At 31.6% G+C, this 17,965-nt stretch overlaps 2 protein-coding genes across 5 annotated transcripts; one reads left to right on the top strand and one right to left on the bottom strand.

Moving 5' to 3' along the window:
• Window positions 1-1,531: 1,531 nt before the first annotated feature.
• LOC127064202 (protein ELYS) lies at window positions 1,532-8,222 on the bottom strand. Its single transcript, XM_050994873.1, has 4 exons — window positions 7,919-8,222; window positions 7,437-7,814; window positions 7,060-7,360; window positions 1,532-6,971 (listed from the first exon to the last, which is right to left on the bottom strand). Exons 1-4 carry the CDS (start codon window positions 7,946-7,948, stop codon window positions 1,663-1,665), a joined length of 6,018 nt encoding a protein of 2,005 aa, XP_050850830.1. The 5' UTR covers window positions 7,949-8,222; the 3' UTR covers window positions 1,532-1,662.
• A 454-nt stretch (window positions 8,223-8,676) lies between these two features.
• LOC127064212 (cilia- and flagella-associated protein 58-like) lies at window positions 8,677-17,729 on the top strand. Of its 4 annotated transcripts, XM_050994907.1 has the most exons (13): window positions 8,677-8,782; window positions 8,858-9,132; window positions 9,206-9,272; window positions 9,981-10,067; window positions 10,351-10,479; window positions 10,589-10,821; window positions 11,463-11,739; window positions 11,878-12,110; window positions 12,273-12,684; window positions 14,486-14,756; window positions 15,440-15,954; window positions 16,251-16,475; window positions 16,587-17,729. In XM_050994907.1, exons 3-13 carry the CDS (start codon window positions 9,240-9,242, stop codon window positions 16,854-16,856), a joined length of 2,685 nt encoding a protein of 894 aa, XP_050850864.1. In that variant the 5' UTR covers window positions 8,677-8,782; window positions 8,858-9,132; window positions 9,206-9,239; the 3' UTR covers window positions 16,857-17,729. The 4 variants fall into 4 exon arrangements, with proteins under 4 accessions (XP_050850864.1, XP_050850863.1, XP_050850862.1 ...); XM_050994906.1 differs by lacking the exons at window positions 8,677-8,782; window positions 8,858-9,132; window positions 9,206-9,272 and adding an exon at window positions 9,411-9,540 and having other exon boundaries at window positions 16,587-16,859; window positions 17,209-17,729; XM_050994905.1 differs by lacking the exons at window positions 8,677-8,782; window positions 8,858-9,132; window positions 9,206-9,272 and adding an exon at window positions 9,411-9,540.
• Window positions 17,730-17,965: the final 236 nt, after the last annotated feature.

Here is a 17,965-nt window from a genome sequence, read left to right as displayed (position 1 = left end):
TCATTAAAAAAAAAAAAGAAAAAAAAAGATATAGCAAATTTTAGCTATATTCACAAAACATTATATAAAAGAATTTTATAATCGGTGATATATATATATATATATATATATATATATATACATACACATACATACACATATACATATACATATACATATATATATGCAAATCCATCGTAATGTTTGTGTGTGATTATATTAACTTAACAAAATTCAAATTAATTAACTATCTGCTATAGAGGTATCTTAATGTAGTACTTAATCCTAATATTATCTTGTTTTACATCTTTACAGATACTTTATAAAAGGACAGTTCATTTTTTTTTTACAGATATATTGTTAAAAAAAAGGAAAAAATTAAAAAAAAAAAAATAAAAAGAAATCTGAGAAATATGCTAATAAATAGCTCATAGTAATCATTCCGACGATACTAATAATGCAAACTAATTTGCTCTAAACTTAAATTAATAGAACATTGTCGTACTTGAAAATAACAAAATGTATTTTTTCCAAATGGTCCCTCTCTATAATAACACAGTATTTACCATTTGTATTTCTTAAAGTAATATATAATTTCAATGATTTTTTATATACAATTCCATTCATTATTCTGTTTAAAATCATTAAATAACGTGCTATCAATATTACTCATTGCTTCAATATGTGTGTATATATGTATATATATATATATATATATATATATATATATATATATATATACACACACACATATATATATACGTATAAATAATATACACATATATGTATATAAAAGAACAGTTTTTATTCTCACAATCTGGGAAAACAAATATTCCATTGGATGAAACATAGATGTTCATCAGATAAAAAAAAAGTGACTATTAAATAAAAATTATTAATAAATTAAAGTTTCTTATTTTGTATATAGTTGTAGGAGCGCTAAATGCCCAGTTACATACATTCATTCAGTATCAGGAACTGAAAACTCAGCAGTCTCAACAAAATTTCCGAAAAGAAACATCGTATCAATTTTATTGTTGTTTAATTTTTTGGGTTTCATTTTCTTTAACTACGTATTTACTATCTCTAATCATCGATCAAGTTACGATTTCAATCGCTTTTTTTTTTCTTTTTACAGCAGAATAAACAACAAAATGTATGCTTCAGTCAAATGATATATTCGAAGCAATTTGCTATAAGAAAAGTTTTATACAAGAACAATAGTACTGATCCTGTCCAGCAGATTAACATTTACATTCACAAGTTAGAATAATATTTATTTTTTCTAAAAGATCGAGATCAGAGAAATATGTACACATATGTAGAGAGAATTATTGTACACAGTAATTATACAAATTGGTGTGAAGGAGATTTGATAACTGGAAGCATATTTTTTTTTAGGATTATGATAAATATACAAAGTCACATTACATGTGAATTATACTATATATATATATGTATGTATGTATTGTATGTGTATATATATATATATATATAGATAGAGATTTTAAACAGAACAATGAATGGGATTGCAGTTAAAAGATCAATGGAATTATATTACTGTTGGATCCAGCGTTTTATTTATTTGTGAGAATAAAAACTGTTCTTTTTCTTATTATCAACAATTCATTTTTGTTTCCCAATTATTTTTATTTTTTTTAAATTTTCCTGTTTTTATTATTTTTATGTTTTATTTTCACTGTAGGATGATGTTCTTTTTCTTTTCGAAGATTGTACCCTAGTATTTTTCGTAACTCTTAAATTCATTTGACTTTCTGTTTCTGTTGATTCCTCTATAATGGCATCTTCCATGATATTTCTTTTACGTATACCACGAGTTCTCTTTTTTACATCTAACGACGAAGAATCAACGCTCGTAGCTCTTCTTGTTCTAATATTCGTCACTGGTTCCTTCGTTTCACTAAACTCATGCAACGAATTTAAACTAATTTCCAATTCTTCTGGTATAGATTGAATCGATGAACGTCGACTACGTGTGTTTGCTGCCGGACTATCTGTAATCTCTTCGATAATTTTAGACGATATTGAATTTCTTCTCTTTTTAGATAGAGGAGTTGACGATACTTCTGGAATATCAGATATCACATTACTAGATTTTCCCTTTTGAATAATTTTTAATGTCGATTCTTTAGGCACCGAGTTACCACGTCTTCGCGTTGGTTGAACAACATCCGTTATTTCTTCTTCTTCTTCTTTTTTATCAAATTGTGCTATCAACGACGTGGACGAACTTCTGGTTAATCTACCTCTTACCGGTTTTTTCTCTCTCACCTCTTCCTCTTCTTCATCCTTTGTTACCTTAGATACTTTTCTTCCTGTTAATTTTGCTTTATTACGATTTGAATTTTCACTTGTATCATCAGCTGAATTAGAAATCGATGCCGATCTTGTTCTCTTTAATATAGGTGTTGGAACATACGTTATTTCTTTCTGAACGGAAGCTGCTCGACGTGTAACTCTCCTAGTCAATTCTTTATCCTTTACATTTTCAGATTCTTTGTTATCCGTAGTAGTCGAGAAAATATCTTTAGCGAGAGACGAACTTCGAGTTTTCCGAATCACGGACGTGGTCGTTGCATCCTCTGAATCATCGAAAAGTTCCTGACTTGTGTCTTCGCTTGTATCTTTTACAGGGACAGTTTGTTTCTTCAATTTGGAAGAATTGATTCTTTTGGATCTGGTTGTCCTCTCGCTCGTAACCCTTGAAGAAATATTTTCTTCATACGTAAAAGTATCTTTGCATTCCATAGAAACTCGATTCAACTTAATCGTACAAGTGGTAACCTGTACTTTATCCTCGGATACATCTCGAGATGTTATTGTTTGTTGCGATGATAATTCATTTGTAATCGAATCATTGCTAGAATCTTCGACGTTTTTTAGTTCATTGATTTGTCTTACTTGTTTCGAATTTCTCTTATCGATTCTTACAGTAACGTTGTCACTAGTTACCTTTCTATCGTTATATACTTTGACATCGTTACTATTATTGGATCCATCTTCGGTGATGTTCGAAACATCTGAGAAATGCTGTATAGGTTGAGATATGGTATTAGTACGACGATCTGTTTCCAAATCTACATCAACTTTTTTATCATCGTCTGACCTTGATGATTCATATATCAATGTTATTTTGTTACAATCGTTCGATGACTCGTCATCGGTGATATCAAAATCATTTATCACTCTTGATGACCTTTGAAGGCCATTTCTAGATTTATTGTTATTTCCAATACACTCTTTCGTAACTTTTGAATCAGCAGTATCAAGTTCCTCCTCAAAAGAATTAAATAAACTTCTAAATTCATGTTGGTTATCTTCGTTACATTTGTCCTCGTTAAATTCTTTCAAATCGTTATCCTTTTCTGTTGTAGTATCGTTATCGTTGGATATTTTTGTTCGTTCGTTTCTTTTGAACGACGCGGTAGGCTTCTCTTTTCCACGTACAAACGTCTTTGATTCTTCGTTATTATCATCTAAGAGTTTAACGACTTTACTTTTTACCAGTGGAGTCGACGAAACGGTATTTTTATAATTACATGATATAGCAGACGAAGTTGATTGATCTAATAAATCGGTTTCTTCGCTTTTCTTGAACGACGTACTTTTTTCAAAACTGCTACTGGGAGAAAGAATCATAGTGGAATACATAGTGGCAGATAATGAATTATGTAATCTAGACGAGGATGGCGATAATTTGTTTGTCTCTACGGCATAAGTATCTTTCGAAGCGTTCAATAACTTCGAAGAAGTAGAGGACAAATTTGTAATGGACGAATTTGTAGTGTTCCTTCCAGGTAAATAACTTCTTCTAAGACTCGGTCTTGGACGAGGATAGCAAGTGCTTTTGTCGCTAAGGCTATCATCTGATAAAATTTTAGTAGTTTCGTTATTAGACTTAATACTGGTATTTGGACTTAGGAATACGTCAGTATCATCTTCCGACGTAGATTTCGCTATTGATATTTCTTTAGGAACGTACTCCTCCGTTTCTTCTTCGTTTACGGTATCACAATTGATATTCTGTTTAGGATTATTTATACTGAATCGTATTTGTCTATTAATTTTCTTATGTTTATCCAAAGATGCTTCAGGCGTATCTGTATCAATCATATGCGTAGCGATCGAAATGTTCGGAGACGCCGAATTCTGAATTAATTGGCGTATTTTTAAGATCGAATGTGGTGTCTCCATACAAGTACTTTTGTTATTAGAAACATTACTTTTTCGTTTGACCAATGGCGTATCAAAAGTAAGATTTAAATCGTTATGGCACGAAGAAGTATCTTTCGCGTTCGAGTTAATCGATAATTTTCTACGTTTCGTTTCTTCTAAAGTTTCATTGTCCTCGTTCTCATATATCTCGTCCAAAGTACGTTTCTTACGATTTTTATACGCTAATGTTGGAAATAAAACGCAGCTTATATTTATATTACTCTCGTTGGCTTTCAACGATGCGCACGGAGCTGTGATAAATGGTATTCGGCATTTTCCACTTTGAAAGGAAGTTTCTTTGGCCTTTTTAATGACCGTTTCATAAATGCTTTGCTGTTTATTAACACACTTGTAATGAGACATAGGTCTCGGATATTTAGATTCCACATCCGTTTCCAAAGTCGTTTTAGTCATACCGCTAGAAAATTGCTTTGTTATCGCAGGCAAGGTTGCGTCGTATGCCGTAAGCATAGCAGCAGAAGTATGAAGCATATTTTTTGGTACATTATTTTTAAATTGACTTAAAAGATTTTTATTATTGAGTTCCGCGTAACGACAACGTTGCAAGTAATAAAGCGTTTTCATGTCCTCGGATCTATTATCCTCTTGTAAAAATTTGACAAAAATTTCTTCTTCCTCTGGTTCCAATGCGAGATGTAAAATATCGCCAAGTTTATTGTACGATTTGCAGGCTTCGAAAAAGCAGGTCAATAGTTGTGCGTAGTGCGATGGTGGTCTACAATGAAAGGCTGATTGAACTAGACCGTGTTGCACGGATAGATTTACTATAGCACTTTGATCGTCGGTAGACGATATCGGTGGTTTTCTGATTCTCAGATATATCAGAGCTAATTTTTGTTGATTATTCCTTACTAGAGTTCTCAGTACAAGCTTGTGGTGCCAAGTTTTAACGTCAGAGTCGGAAACCAACTGTCCAGTCATCATATCCAAAAATCCTTTATAATCTTCATGATCGAGTAACCAAAATGCTTGGGTGAGTTTGATCAAACTTGGACTCATTTTAAAAGCAGAAGGATACTTTATCAATTGGTCTACTCCGGGATAAGATCCATGCAAAAGCATAGCCAAATCCATTAAGAGATATATCGTAATTTGATGTTTACATTCGGTTTCATTTATTTCCGATTGATAGCAATCGGTTAGATAACTTCTTAGTAACGATTGCAACGACGGGGGAGGATAATAACCACTGATATTCACATCTCCACCCTCTCTTTCCCATTGCGACTTTAAAACAGGACATTCCTTATTTATCAACACGTCGATAAACAATCCTTCGTCCTCCTGTAAATAACTTTTATTACTTTTTATCGCATCTCTCTTTTGACTATAGACCGACATCAACTTTTCGTAAGGATAAGGAATTCGAAATGATAACGAAAGTGGTAATTGTCTTTCTTCGTCTAACTCTTGTATTTCTGGTAGTAAACCGACATCGTAAAACCAAAGTAATACTTGAAGATAAATGGATACGCGTTTCAATGCTTTTCGTTGCTTTATCATGTCATCCGTTTCAAGTATCAATTTTCCAACGACGTTCGATAAACATTCTAACTGTTGGGAACAGAATCGTAACGTTTTGATCTCTGCTTCGCCGATGCTACTGTCCGACTGATCGAACAAAGGAACGCAAAGACGATCGGCTATCATTTTTATAGAGGAGGCACGTTGAACGCCCCACTTTAGAAATGACGGATAAAGAAACGTGGCACTACCGTCGGACCATTCTCTTGCACATTTGATCAAAAACGATGTCCAACGTTGTTCTAAGCACAGAGAAAGTAATGTTTCTCTTTGTGTATTCTCGTCGTTGCTAAAGGAAAGTTCAGCATTGAATGGTACCAATCCGACAGAAAGACACTTGTGAAATATTTCCTTTGGTTGCAACAATATGATCGGTCCTGTTATCGCCATTTTACGTAAAAGTTCTGCCTGAATACCGCGAGTCAACCAAGAGATTAATCTCACCGTGCTCAATTCTGCCCATTCAAATGACAACGAATTCGGATAAAATAATTCCTCTGCTGGACATGGATTATTGATCGGAAACTCTTTCAACGTGGAAGGAATGTAGCTAGTACTAAGAAGCTTATCTCCTGCAGCTTGGGCCTCGAATCTTGTAGAATATGTCGCCAAAATACTGTTTGGATTTTTACAATCATAAATGGTCTGAGGCATTTGTTCTTTGTACCACTGATTAAGATCGAATAACAGTATTCTTTCGTTTGACGCGATAAGCAATAAATTGTCTTCGCCACGTTTGATATTTGCCTCCGTTTGATCCGGATTAACTTCTCTTTCTATAGGCGATAAACTAACGACTTTGTCTTCTTTCTCTAATTCAAATTCAAACCTAAGACAAGGCTCTGCTTCCAAGTTGAAATACAAGTTTGTACCTTTTTCGTAATATTTCCGTTCGAAAAGAAGAGCGTACATTCGAAGAATTGGCGGTATTTTCGAGGATTCGTCTTGATATACAACCCACAAGTAACAAAATGGTCGAGGATCGTCCGTAGGCTCCAACAACGACAAATGTGTTATACTCATGTTCTCTTCGAGCGGTCGACTTATCCATCCTATGGAGCCATTATTTTGCCAGATTATTACTCTTCCCAAACATCCGGATATTAAACATCCAATCTTTGTGGAACAGATAATCATAGATGTCAGGTTTCCTGGCATCAAAGGAGACGATTCAAATTCTATTCTGTTAAAATCAATATATTTCTCAATACCTGTAAATATTTAATGTCGTCATTCCAAAATGTACATGATATTCCATATCCTGTTTGTAAATATCGAACAAAAATTATTAATACGTACTGTTATTTAATAAATTATATGCGGTATGCCTTTCTTTAAAGAAGTGATTCTTATTGCTACCAGAATTTTTTCTAACCGAAAAATCTAATTCGGCCGGTGAACTTTCATCCATGTAAGCGATAGAATTTGGGTCGTCCCAGGAAGATCTTTGTAAATCTATCATTACGTGTTGAAGATTGCGTAAAACTACACAGGCTATGCCATCCATATCACAAAAAATACTATCCACTCTCTTATCGTTAATTTCTTCCCAATCTGCACCACCCGATACAATACAAATTCGTTCAATTCCTGCTGGTGTCTAAACGACGAAGATTTCGTTTGTTTATAAAAAAGTTTTATAATTCGTTACGATACGTTAAATACATTGGACTTACTCGTATAGCTCTCAAAACACGGGAAGTATTGCAATCGAATATGCATAACAATCCCATAGAATCTTTTATCCTGCTTGCGCCATTGTCTAAGCCAACCAAAAGCAACGGTAAATGTCCTGGTTGTGTAGGAAATTCAGATACGCACGTTATTCTTTCGGTAAAGGTCCAGCAACAATTAATGTTTTCTCCAAATCTAACATTAAAAACTATTAAGTGGCAACCATGACTCATCCATGCGTATGTTGTTCCATGTAAGAATCCTCCCAGAGAATCGTTAGACGTATCATAATCTTGTACGCGTACGGATGATCCATAGTCATCTTCTGAATTTTTCAATCTATCTGTTATTAATTGTCGAAGATCACTGACTTTCACAATCTAAAATTGATCGTTAGAAACAATACCCGTAAGAATAATTATATCATGTAGATAGTTCACTATAATTTTCTTATATTCAATGATAATAAGAAAAATTAATTCACCTCGCAATTGACTTCTTCCAGTTCCTTCATACTTCTTGCAAATTATTGAGGGAATATTCGATCAACATTTATATTTATATATAAACTCGAGACTCGGCGTAAGGTTATGCATGCGCCGAATTCCTTTAATTTACTTACATAGATATCCAGAAAATAATTGGGCATGTACGACGAGCGTGGAAAAAAAAAATTATCTACCGGTTCGTTAATGTAACAATGTAATTTAGAAATACATATCGAAATCAGTAATGTCTCATACGCATTTCTGTACTCGTGCTATCATTTTATAATGGCGGTTACAGCTGCGAAATGCGCTAAAAATGTTACCAACTTTATAGTCGAATATACGCATCAGTAACGGATAAAAAAAATTACATGAAAATATACATATTCTTGTAATTCATCAACATTAGATATTTCTTCAAAGCAATGAATTCTTTTCGACATAATTTTTCACGTTAATTATTAACTATTACGATTGATCTCTTTCGAATAATTCTGCGTAGTTTTCAATTGGTACGTACTGTTCCGAAGATACGATTGGTCTAGTAAAATTTTCTTCATTTAAAATAATTTCAAATCGAGACCGTTTCTGTCAATCAATCTCAAGTTGGATATTACTGAATGAGATTCGATTGAGAAATATCTAATTTCTCAATCGAATTTAAAGATTTACGAGGAACAACGAGATTTATCCGATTTATACGAGACATGAATTTAATTTTTGTACTAAAATAAATTTCTTTTTTCAGGATGGATCAGCAATGAAAGAGAGAAAAACGATCAAAAAATACAGTGATGAATACTTTGAAAACGAATATGAATGTTTTATCATCGGATGATATTCAAAGTTTCGATCAGTCGGTAAGTTATCGACCGTTGAGAGAGCATACCTATAACGAGTAAGAATTGTTTTATACAACAATTAAAAAATTTCAGGAATATTGATTCGTTTCTGGTTCCAATAGACGGAAATCATCGACGCACGAATTTAACGATATCGTCCACGGTAACCATAGAAACAACAAAACCATAAAATCAACAAAACGAGATTACGATGCATATATCCATTTTACGAACGTTTCTCCATATACACTGTGTGCCATATGCAACGTCGTTCCGTGCATCCTTTGAAAAAAATTTAATAAAGATAAAACGTAGAATTAAATTTTACATATATCCTAACAATTAGGATTTTTATTTTTATTAAAAAGGTAAGCCGTTTATATGATTTCTAAAATGTAAAAAATTACTTTTTATAATGTATTATACGTAATTTAATTGCAGGTAATTTAAAAAATAAAAAAACAAAGAGATCACCATGATGGACATGGAAATGAACGCCGCTTTAGGAGTAAGTATAAACTTTGATAATTTAAAAACAGATAATTTCGATAGTTATCTTCGATACATTATCGATATATCGAAGCGATCGGATCATTAGTCACTTGTTTTTTTCTCTCTTTTTTTTTTAATACACGTTTCTCCAATATCGTCGTACAATTTAATATTTTCATTTATAACTTTTGTACGTTTCTCTGATAACAATGACGAAAGAATTCGATACGAAGAACGAAGAGGAAGAGAAGGAGGAGAGTACGAAGAAGAAAAAGAAATTCGATGTTAATACAATTGAGCTTATATATCGTGTAACTTAACCTAACCGCGCAACTGGAGCGGTAAGCACAGTTCAACGAAGTTTTTAAGTCTTAGTCACTTTGTGCTGATGAATGAAAAAGCAAAAGAAAAGAAAACGAGAAAAAAAAAGAAAAAGAAAAAGAAAAAGAAAAACAAGAATTACAAAATAATTAACAATAAAAAATAGTTCACAAAAAATATTAACTCGATGATCTGTTACAATATATCCAAAGAAATGTCTTAAATTCGAATTTCATTAAATTTTCGCGCGCTTGGTCAGCTATATAAGAAAGATGCAAACTTTGAAATGCCGAATCAGGATCGATCTACGATCGACCGCGTCAATGGCGCGGCTAGGTGATGATATGATCGAGGAAACTTTTTTCTTAGTACTTTTTTACGACAACTTTTACGATCCTTTCAGGATGATGAAAGCGAGAGTAGTCAATCATCTTCCGAGGGTAGTTCAGCGAGTAGTACGTTTTGTAACTTGGAAAATGACTATGCGAGGGTGAGCGTCTGATCTCGACATTATATAATATATTATGTGATATTTTAAAATACAATATCAGTATTATTGATAATATTATATATATATATATGTTTGTATATATATATATATATATATATATATATATTATTGATTTTAATACTCTAATATTATTATATTATTATATAATATTATATACAGTATAAATATGAATTATATATATATATATATATATATATATATATATATATATATATTATACGTATATTTCATTATTATCAATCATATAGATATATTATTCTAGATCATAAAAGAAATGAAGACGAATAACGCTTTAGCAGCATTCGAGACGGATTACAAAAGACTTTTCGAGTCCTTGTATAAATCTCATAAGAACGAAAAAGAACTCACGTTGAAGTGTAATTCGTTGACTGTAAGTTTATTTGAATATATACGTACGTAATAAAATAATATATATTTTGCTCTGGACGATTTACATTGTACGATTTACATATTACATAACATACATACGATTTTATTAGAACGAGATAATCGAGAACACACAGAAAATAAACGAGCTAACGAAAACCATTGAGATTAATTCTTCTGAGATCGTAAATCTTAAGCAAGAGATCGATAAGGCTTTGAAACTAGCGGATGCTGCTCATACGCGTGAACAAAACGCGCAAGAAGTTATTGACAATCTAAGATTGAACATAACGAAATTAGCTCGTGAAATCGAAGTGAAGAACAAACAACTTGCTGGCGAGGATGAGTAAGTTTGTCGATTAAAAATTAACTCGTTGATCGTTAGATAATATTTTTTTTATGAGAATACATTTTTCTTTTGAGATCGCGATGAGATTTTTGAAGAAAACGAATTTTTTTACATTTATTATTAATGAAGAATAAACACATTGGTAATTAATATTCCTTGTTAAACGTTGAGCGTTCTCGATAGCATTTGTAAGTGGGGATACAAGATGAGTAACGATGAGAACGGGGTGTAGCGATTTTATTGAAAGTATTTTTCATTAAATTCGTTTCGCGTGCACCGTAAAACCCAGGGGAAACGTGCGTTGGTTTCGAAAAAGGGTACAAATAAAATCTGCTGGAATATATATATATATACACACACATATATATTTGATATGATATATATATATATGCACGATGTATATATATATGTGTATATATATATACACAAATATATTTATACATTATATATTATATATATACATACACATATATACAAGTGTGTGTGTGTGTATAAATAAGACGTCAAGAATATCTAATTATCTTGTAATCAATCTCAAATATATATATATATATATATATATATATATATATATATATATATCATCCTCTTTGAGTTTACTTTTTCTTATTATTAGACGATATTTATAAAAATTATAGATCCGGAGTAAGCCAACAAAAGGAAGGCCTATTGAGAGAAAGAGAAAAATTAATGGGCGAGGTGACGACGTTGAAGGAGCGATTAAAAAATATGTCCCAATATGTCGACGAACTCGAGATGAAGAATATTACCGCCGATCAGAAGATCAGCGAAATGCAAGAGACATTGGATATATGTACAAGCGAAGTTTCAAGAGAAAAAAGAGGAAAAGAGAGAGCAGAAGAGGATTCTCGTCGTTTGGAGAATGAACTTCTTGTGAAGAACGATGAACTTGATGTAGGTTTGATTTTCTATATCGGACTTGAATATTTGGACTTGAACATTCACGCTTGAACATTCAGGCTAATTAACTTTCGAACTAATCAAGATTTCGATCGATTTCATTAAATTCCAAATTCTATTCGAAACGTTTAGAACATTAACGAAACATTGCAAACTGCTACCGATAACATTAAAAAGTTGGAGAATACGGTGAAGGAGCAAAAGATAGTAGAAGATAAATTGCAAAAGGAATTGAGTAAGCTTACGACGAAAAATTTAACCATTCAAACAAATTTGGAGCATGCGAACATGCACATCGAAGCAATAGAAAAGAATATTGTCGAGAAGGATAAGATATTTAGAACGACGAAGTACGAACTTAACAGGTAAAGTCAACAAGATATTTCATATTACAATATATAATATTGTCGATTTGATCCTTTATATTTTTATCTTCTAATTCTTTCTTTTCTTTTCTTTTCTTTTTCTTTTTGTCTCGAATAACAACGAAACGTTGACGTTATTCGCGTTGATTTCGGATATTGTAGAACGAAGGAGGAAAACGCAAAAAATAAGTCGGACAAGGATATATTGGAGAAGAAATTTTTGAAACTCCATTGCGAAAAAGTAAAGCTCGAACAGGATATAAAACAGGCAATTACGAACGTGAAGAACGCCGATTACGAAATAACAATGTTTCGTAAGCAACAATTGGAGGATAAGAAATATTACGAGACGTTAATGCGCGATAAAAATATTTTGTCAAAGGCTAATGAGAATCTAAAGGAAGAAGTTAAAGCTTTAAATCACGAAATATTGGTACACAATCTAAGCCGAAAGAAATTAGAACGAGAGCTTAATAATAGTATATTCAGGGAGACCGAATTGAACAAACAAATCGAAACGATCGAAATGGAGAAAGATAGATGTCATTTTGAAGTGCGGGAACTCGTTGAAAAAGTAAGTAAATGTAAATCTGTGTAAATTTAAATGTGTGTGATTTTTTTTTTGTTTTCTGTCCGTTAATTATTCGTTAATCGTATATCGAATTTAAACGCGTCACTTTTTAAAATATTAATTTTGCGTTCATAGAAAATATATTCGTCGTTCGAACTAGTCGCATTAATAAATACTTCATTTTTCATTTTTCCCTCCCCCTTCCTCTTTCTCTCTCTTTCCGATCTAATTATTACACAATTGTACGTTTCGACAATATTCTGGACTATGTGAATAGTGAAAAATTAATAACGTTGAACGACAATTGTTCATTGAAATAACGCTGGGAAAAACACGAGGAAACATTTGGTGAATAAATCGGTCGAAACGAAAGTGGAATTTGAAATTTGCAACAATGGTTAAAATGGACAACGAATGAGAAATGGTCTCGTTAATCCCATGTAATCGTTGCTCTCGGACAAAGTCAACATTAAATATATAAATTAAAATTCTGGTTGAACACGATCTCTTTTTAATGATTTCGTTTTTCTTTTTTTCTTTTTTATTTATTCATCAATTTTTCATTACAATGAAATTTGTTAGACGATACATACATGCATATACATATACATACATATATATGTATTTTCTTTTTGTTAAATCAAATATGTATTTTTAATATCTAATGTTCGCTAGAGCAATACAAATTTTAATCGTATTACAAGGATTTATCCTTTCTTTTTTCTCTTCCATTACTTTTCTTTTTTCTTGTTTCTTTTTAAAATTTCACAATGTAATATATACTCGACGCCTTAATAGCATAATTAAACGCTTCGTGGAAGATGCTTCTATGCTTAAAATTTGGAATAATAGAATTCGTATATATACGTCGTTATATACACGGTAAAGATGTAAATTCATATAATCTTCTGAATATGTAGCAAGCATGGAATGAATGAATATGGAAGGTTCGGTAAGATCGATAAAACGCATCACTGCCATATATATATATATACATATACACACATAAACATATACATACATCCATATATACATATATACAACGTGAGCATGGGCGCGGCGGTGTGCCGAAAGCTCGGAAGCTGTTTTATATGTACATATATACTTTATTTGAATATACTTTGTAACGATTCTCTCTATTCATGGACCGAAAAAAAGAGGAAAGGGAAGAAAAAGAAGGAAAAAAAAAGAAAAGAAAAAAAAAAGAATAGAAAAGAAAACTTAGAGAGGAATGTTGAGATTTGTGGGATTTCTTTTCGAGAGAGAGAGAGAGAAGGAAAATTCGAATCTTATCTGTCGATTTTTCGAAATCGCCTTTCCTTTATCGAGTTAAGCGTTAAGGATGATATACCGATTCGAGATTAAATGAAAGACCGGCTCGCACAATATCATTCATAAATCTTTTCGATCTCTTTGCTCGAGTAAAAAGGTTGTCTATCCCATGAAAAGGGCTTCGACGTGCTTTTTGGTAGGACGTTATCCAAATATCAAGTCGAATAATACAAGAGCCTTCTCAACCTCCTCCTTCATATTATTATAGACAGGATAATACTTGAACAGAATATCGAACGATGTTTGCTTCCTTTAGAAAGATAAAGAAAAAGAGAGAGAGAGAGAGAAAAAATTGTTCTCTCTTTTTTTTTCTTTTTTCTTTTCTTATTCGTTTCCCTTCTTTTACATTTTCTTTTATCTTTTCTTTTTTTATTCTTCTTCGTAAATTCGAGAATAGATGTTCGAAGTAATCGAGATATTAAGAGTTTTAGAAAATAATAGATTTTAATTTAAATAATAATTTTCCATTTAGATCGATGATTACGTCAACGAGATCAAATTGAAACAAGTGGAAATTATGGATTATAAGAAACAACTCCGTCAGTCCGAGTCAAAGTATCGTCAACAACAGAACTTGTTCGAGATCGTTCGTGCTGAAAAGAATAGTTATCATAAAAGCTTGATAGAAGCGCAAGATGATATTCAGGAACTTAAAAGCAAGCTACAAATCACGAATCAACAGATTGAACAATTGAAGGAGGACATTTCTATGAAGGAGGCAGATTTGATAAAGAAAGAATTTGGTGAGGAATAATTTTAATCGATTCGTCGAATAAATTTATTTGAATATATTAGAAATATTAAGTGGGGTTGCGAGATAGAGAAAAAAAAATAAAATAAAAAAAGAAAGAGGGAGAGAGAGAGAGAGAGAGAGAGAGAGACGAAATATTTTGTTACCATTGGCTGGGCCAACAAATAATATCGGAATTTTCGATATAAAAAAATACCAGTGTTGTTTATCTAGACACGAAATACTACAAAGTGTTTCAAAATAGCCGATATAGTGTTATTCATTTAGATACAAAATATCAAAAATTCTCGATGTAAAGAAGAAAAGGAATAATAAAAAAAAAACATATAAAAAAAAAAATAAAAAATAAAGAAATAGGAAAAAGAAAGGAAAAGAAAACGAAGAGAAAGAAAAAAGGAAAAGCAAAAATATACCCCACGTATGCGTCCGTTTATTTAGATATAAAAAGCAAAATATTTTCAATAATGAAAAATACCATTGGATATCACACTTATTTAGATACAAGTTATCAAACATTTTTTTTAAATAGAGAATACGTATAACGCGATATTATTTATTCGCACGTAGAGATATCAAAGATATTTTCAATAATAATTAAAAAAAAAAAAAAATAGCGTATATATTGAAAATATAAATTCCGTTACGATACATTTATTGACCAATGAAATATTTCAGTACTTGGTAGAACCGAAGCAGAGAAGGAAAGCTTAAAAGTCGATCTGCAATCTGCACGTAAGGATATCTCGAATTTGAGAAGTGAAATCGATCAAATGAAGGAAGAGGAGAAGCGTCTACGACAGACTATCCATGAAGCAGACAGAGACATAGCTCGTCATAAGAAAGATATCGATAATGTCATGAACGAACGCAATATTCTTGGCACGCAATTGGTTAGACGAAACGACGAGCTCTGTTTGCAATATAACAGGCTGAAGATATTGAACGGAACGCTTCAACGCGGTAAACAACAATACAATGAACGTCTTGAAGACATCAGATTGCTCAAGCTTGAGGTGAACAAGCTTAGAACCGAGAAGGTCTTATTGATGAAAAGCATCGAGAATACGTCTGACATGCGTCATGAGATTTTTCATTTGAACAGAAATCTTACTAGGGAAAGATTAAAGGTCATGGCTCTCGAGGAAGAAGTACAAACGCCATTGAATATTCATCGTTGGCGAAAACTCGAAGTGATTTGTTTTTCTATTTCGATTATATTATTTTCGTCTGGAAAATTTCTCTCAATTTTGTGTTTTTTAACGAATAAAATTGAAGTAGTTCAGTTCGTTATAAATGATATGTCTGCGCGTGTGTATGAAGATTTGATCAAATTTTTTCTATTTTACTACGTAAATGTATAAAATGTTTTTAGTATCGCTACGCGTGTATTGCCATGTTCGAATTTTCCAGACAAGTGAAATTCAAAAAAAAGAAAAAAGAAAATTCACGATATCCTTTAATTAACATCACGAACATTTTTATATAGTTCTCCGATCCATCAGCTTATGAAATGTTGAACAAGATCCAGTTTCTTCAAAAGAGAGTTATCAAGATGTCGGCATTGATAATAGATAAGGAAAAGAGAGTACAAGACACTGAGAAGTTGTACATAAATCTTCGTGAGATTATGGCTAGACAACCAGGACCACAGATGACGATAGCCTTGAATAAAACGCGAAAGGCATTAAGAGATAGAGGGAATAAGATGAAGGTAATATAGATTTGAAATCTTAGATTTCAAAGATATTTAGATAATATTTTTTTTTTATTTTAATTTTCGATCCTTTCTTCTTTTCTTTTTTTTTTTTTTGATTTCACGCAGTGTCTCGTTTCCGAGTTAAATATGTACGAAGTTGAAATAAACGAATACAAATTCGATATGGAACGTATGAGCAAAGAAATATGCGAATTGAAGACGAAGTATTACGCACAAAAAAGGAAATTACAAAAGGCGAAAGAAAATAAATCGAAGTCATTGACGGAACCGATATTACCAGCTCTACCATCAATGAAACCAAAAAAATTCTTTGGTGGTGGTTTCAATATGACAATTGCCACGTCAAGATCATCTTCTATTTTAGATTCTGCATAAATGGTAAATAAAAAAAGGCCAGAGAAATATATAACAAGGTATTTAATATGTATACAAAGTGGAACGATAAGTATGATTACTTTGAATACATTTCTAACGTCGTCATCTAAATCCGAATTCAACGATAAAAAAATCATTTGTTTATTAATTATTTATTAATTCATGCAATTTTAGAAATTGGTGGTTATCTAAATTATTTTTTTGACGAAATAAAACGGATTTAGTTCGTAAGAATTTGTTTATAAAAATTGTTTATAACAAATTGTTAATTAATTATTAACAATACATTGAAAAAATAGAGGAAATTCTTCCCTTTAAATTGATATCTCATTCATGTTTGTACGATTTTTAGTTTCGGAGATATTCCCATATAAATGGATGATATTTACGTTGACCCACTAACCTATATAATTTCATTCATTGGCTCGGTGACACACTAACCTATATAAATTCTAAGAATTTACGCGATCAGCTGGTTATTACTACTACTACTACTACTATCATTACTACGATCAGGTGTATTATAGAAATTATGAATGGAAATCTTTCGAAGATGATATCTATTGAATGAAAAGTCGTAGAGACTTGAAAGAAACACCGTTTTCAAGGGTAATTTATTCTTTATTTATTTAAATAATGCAATAATATCGATATAATAAAATCGATTTTGTTAATAATTAAATTTTTTTTTTTTCTTTCACTTTCTTTCGTAATAAAGGACGTAAGAAATAACAAATAATGGCATCATGCAAATTTTTATTATAATTATGTAAATTCTATTTTGTTTATATAAAATAAGAAATAGAAGATCCATTAATAGTTAGTTGGCAATGTACCAAATTGAAAGATCACGAACTCGAATTATTTTTTTTTCGTAATAAGAACATAACTGTGAAATATCTTCTAAATTAATAATTTTTCGACGTGCACGGGTTAATAATTTTTTATGGAAAATATCGAGCTGCATCGATCAATGCTATAAAAAATATATGATTCCATTAAAAAAAAAAAAAAAAACTCGGTTGATCTTCATACATCACAAACACACGCACACACATGTATTGCTATTTTTATTGAGAAAAAGCGGCATTCGCGTTCCAATTATAATA

Source organism: Vespula vulgaris, chromosome 5, assembly GCF_905475345.1.
Source record: "Vespula vulgaris chromosome 5, iyVesVulg1.1, whole genome shotgun sequence".
NCBI lineage: Eukaryota > Metazoa > Arthropoda > Insecta > Hymenoptera > Vespidae > Vespula > Vespula vulgaris.
This window is presented reverse-complemented; position numbering and strand designations above follow the sequence as displayed.

What these genes read in the sequence shown, in the direction of transcription:
- LOC127064212 (XM_050994906.1), top strand. Translation starts at nt 9,466, where the DNA reads ATGACGAAAGAATTCGATACGAAGAACGAAGAGGAAGAGAAGGAGGAG. An exon ending in TTTGATAAAGAAAGAATTTG is followed by an intron (nt 14,757 to 15,439) that starts GTGAGGAATAAT and finishes GAAATATTTCAG; the next exon opens with TACTTGGTAGAACCGAAGCA. An exon ending in ATAGAGGGAATAAGATGAAG is followed by an intron (nt 16,476 to 16,586) that starts GTAATATAGATT and finishes GATTTCACGCAG; the next exon opens with TGTCTCGTTTCCGAGTTAAA.
- LOC127064202 (XM_050994873.1), bottom strand. Translation starts at nt 7,948, where the DNA reads ATGAAGGAACTGGAAGAAGTCAATTGCGAG. An exon ending in GTGTTTTGAGAGCTATACGA is followed by an intron (nt 7,361 to 7,436) that starts GTAAGTCCAATG and finishes TTCGTCGTTTAG; the next exon opens with ACACCAGCAGGAATTGAACG. An exon ending in ATATAATTTATTAAATAACA is followed by an intron (nt 6,972 to 7,059) that starts GTACGTATTAAT and finishes AAATATTTACAG; the next exon opens with GTATTGAGAAATATATTGAT.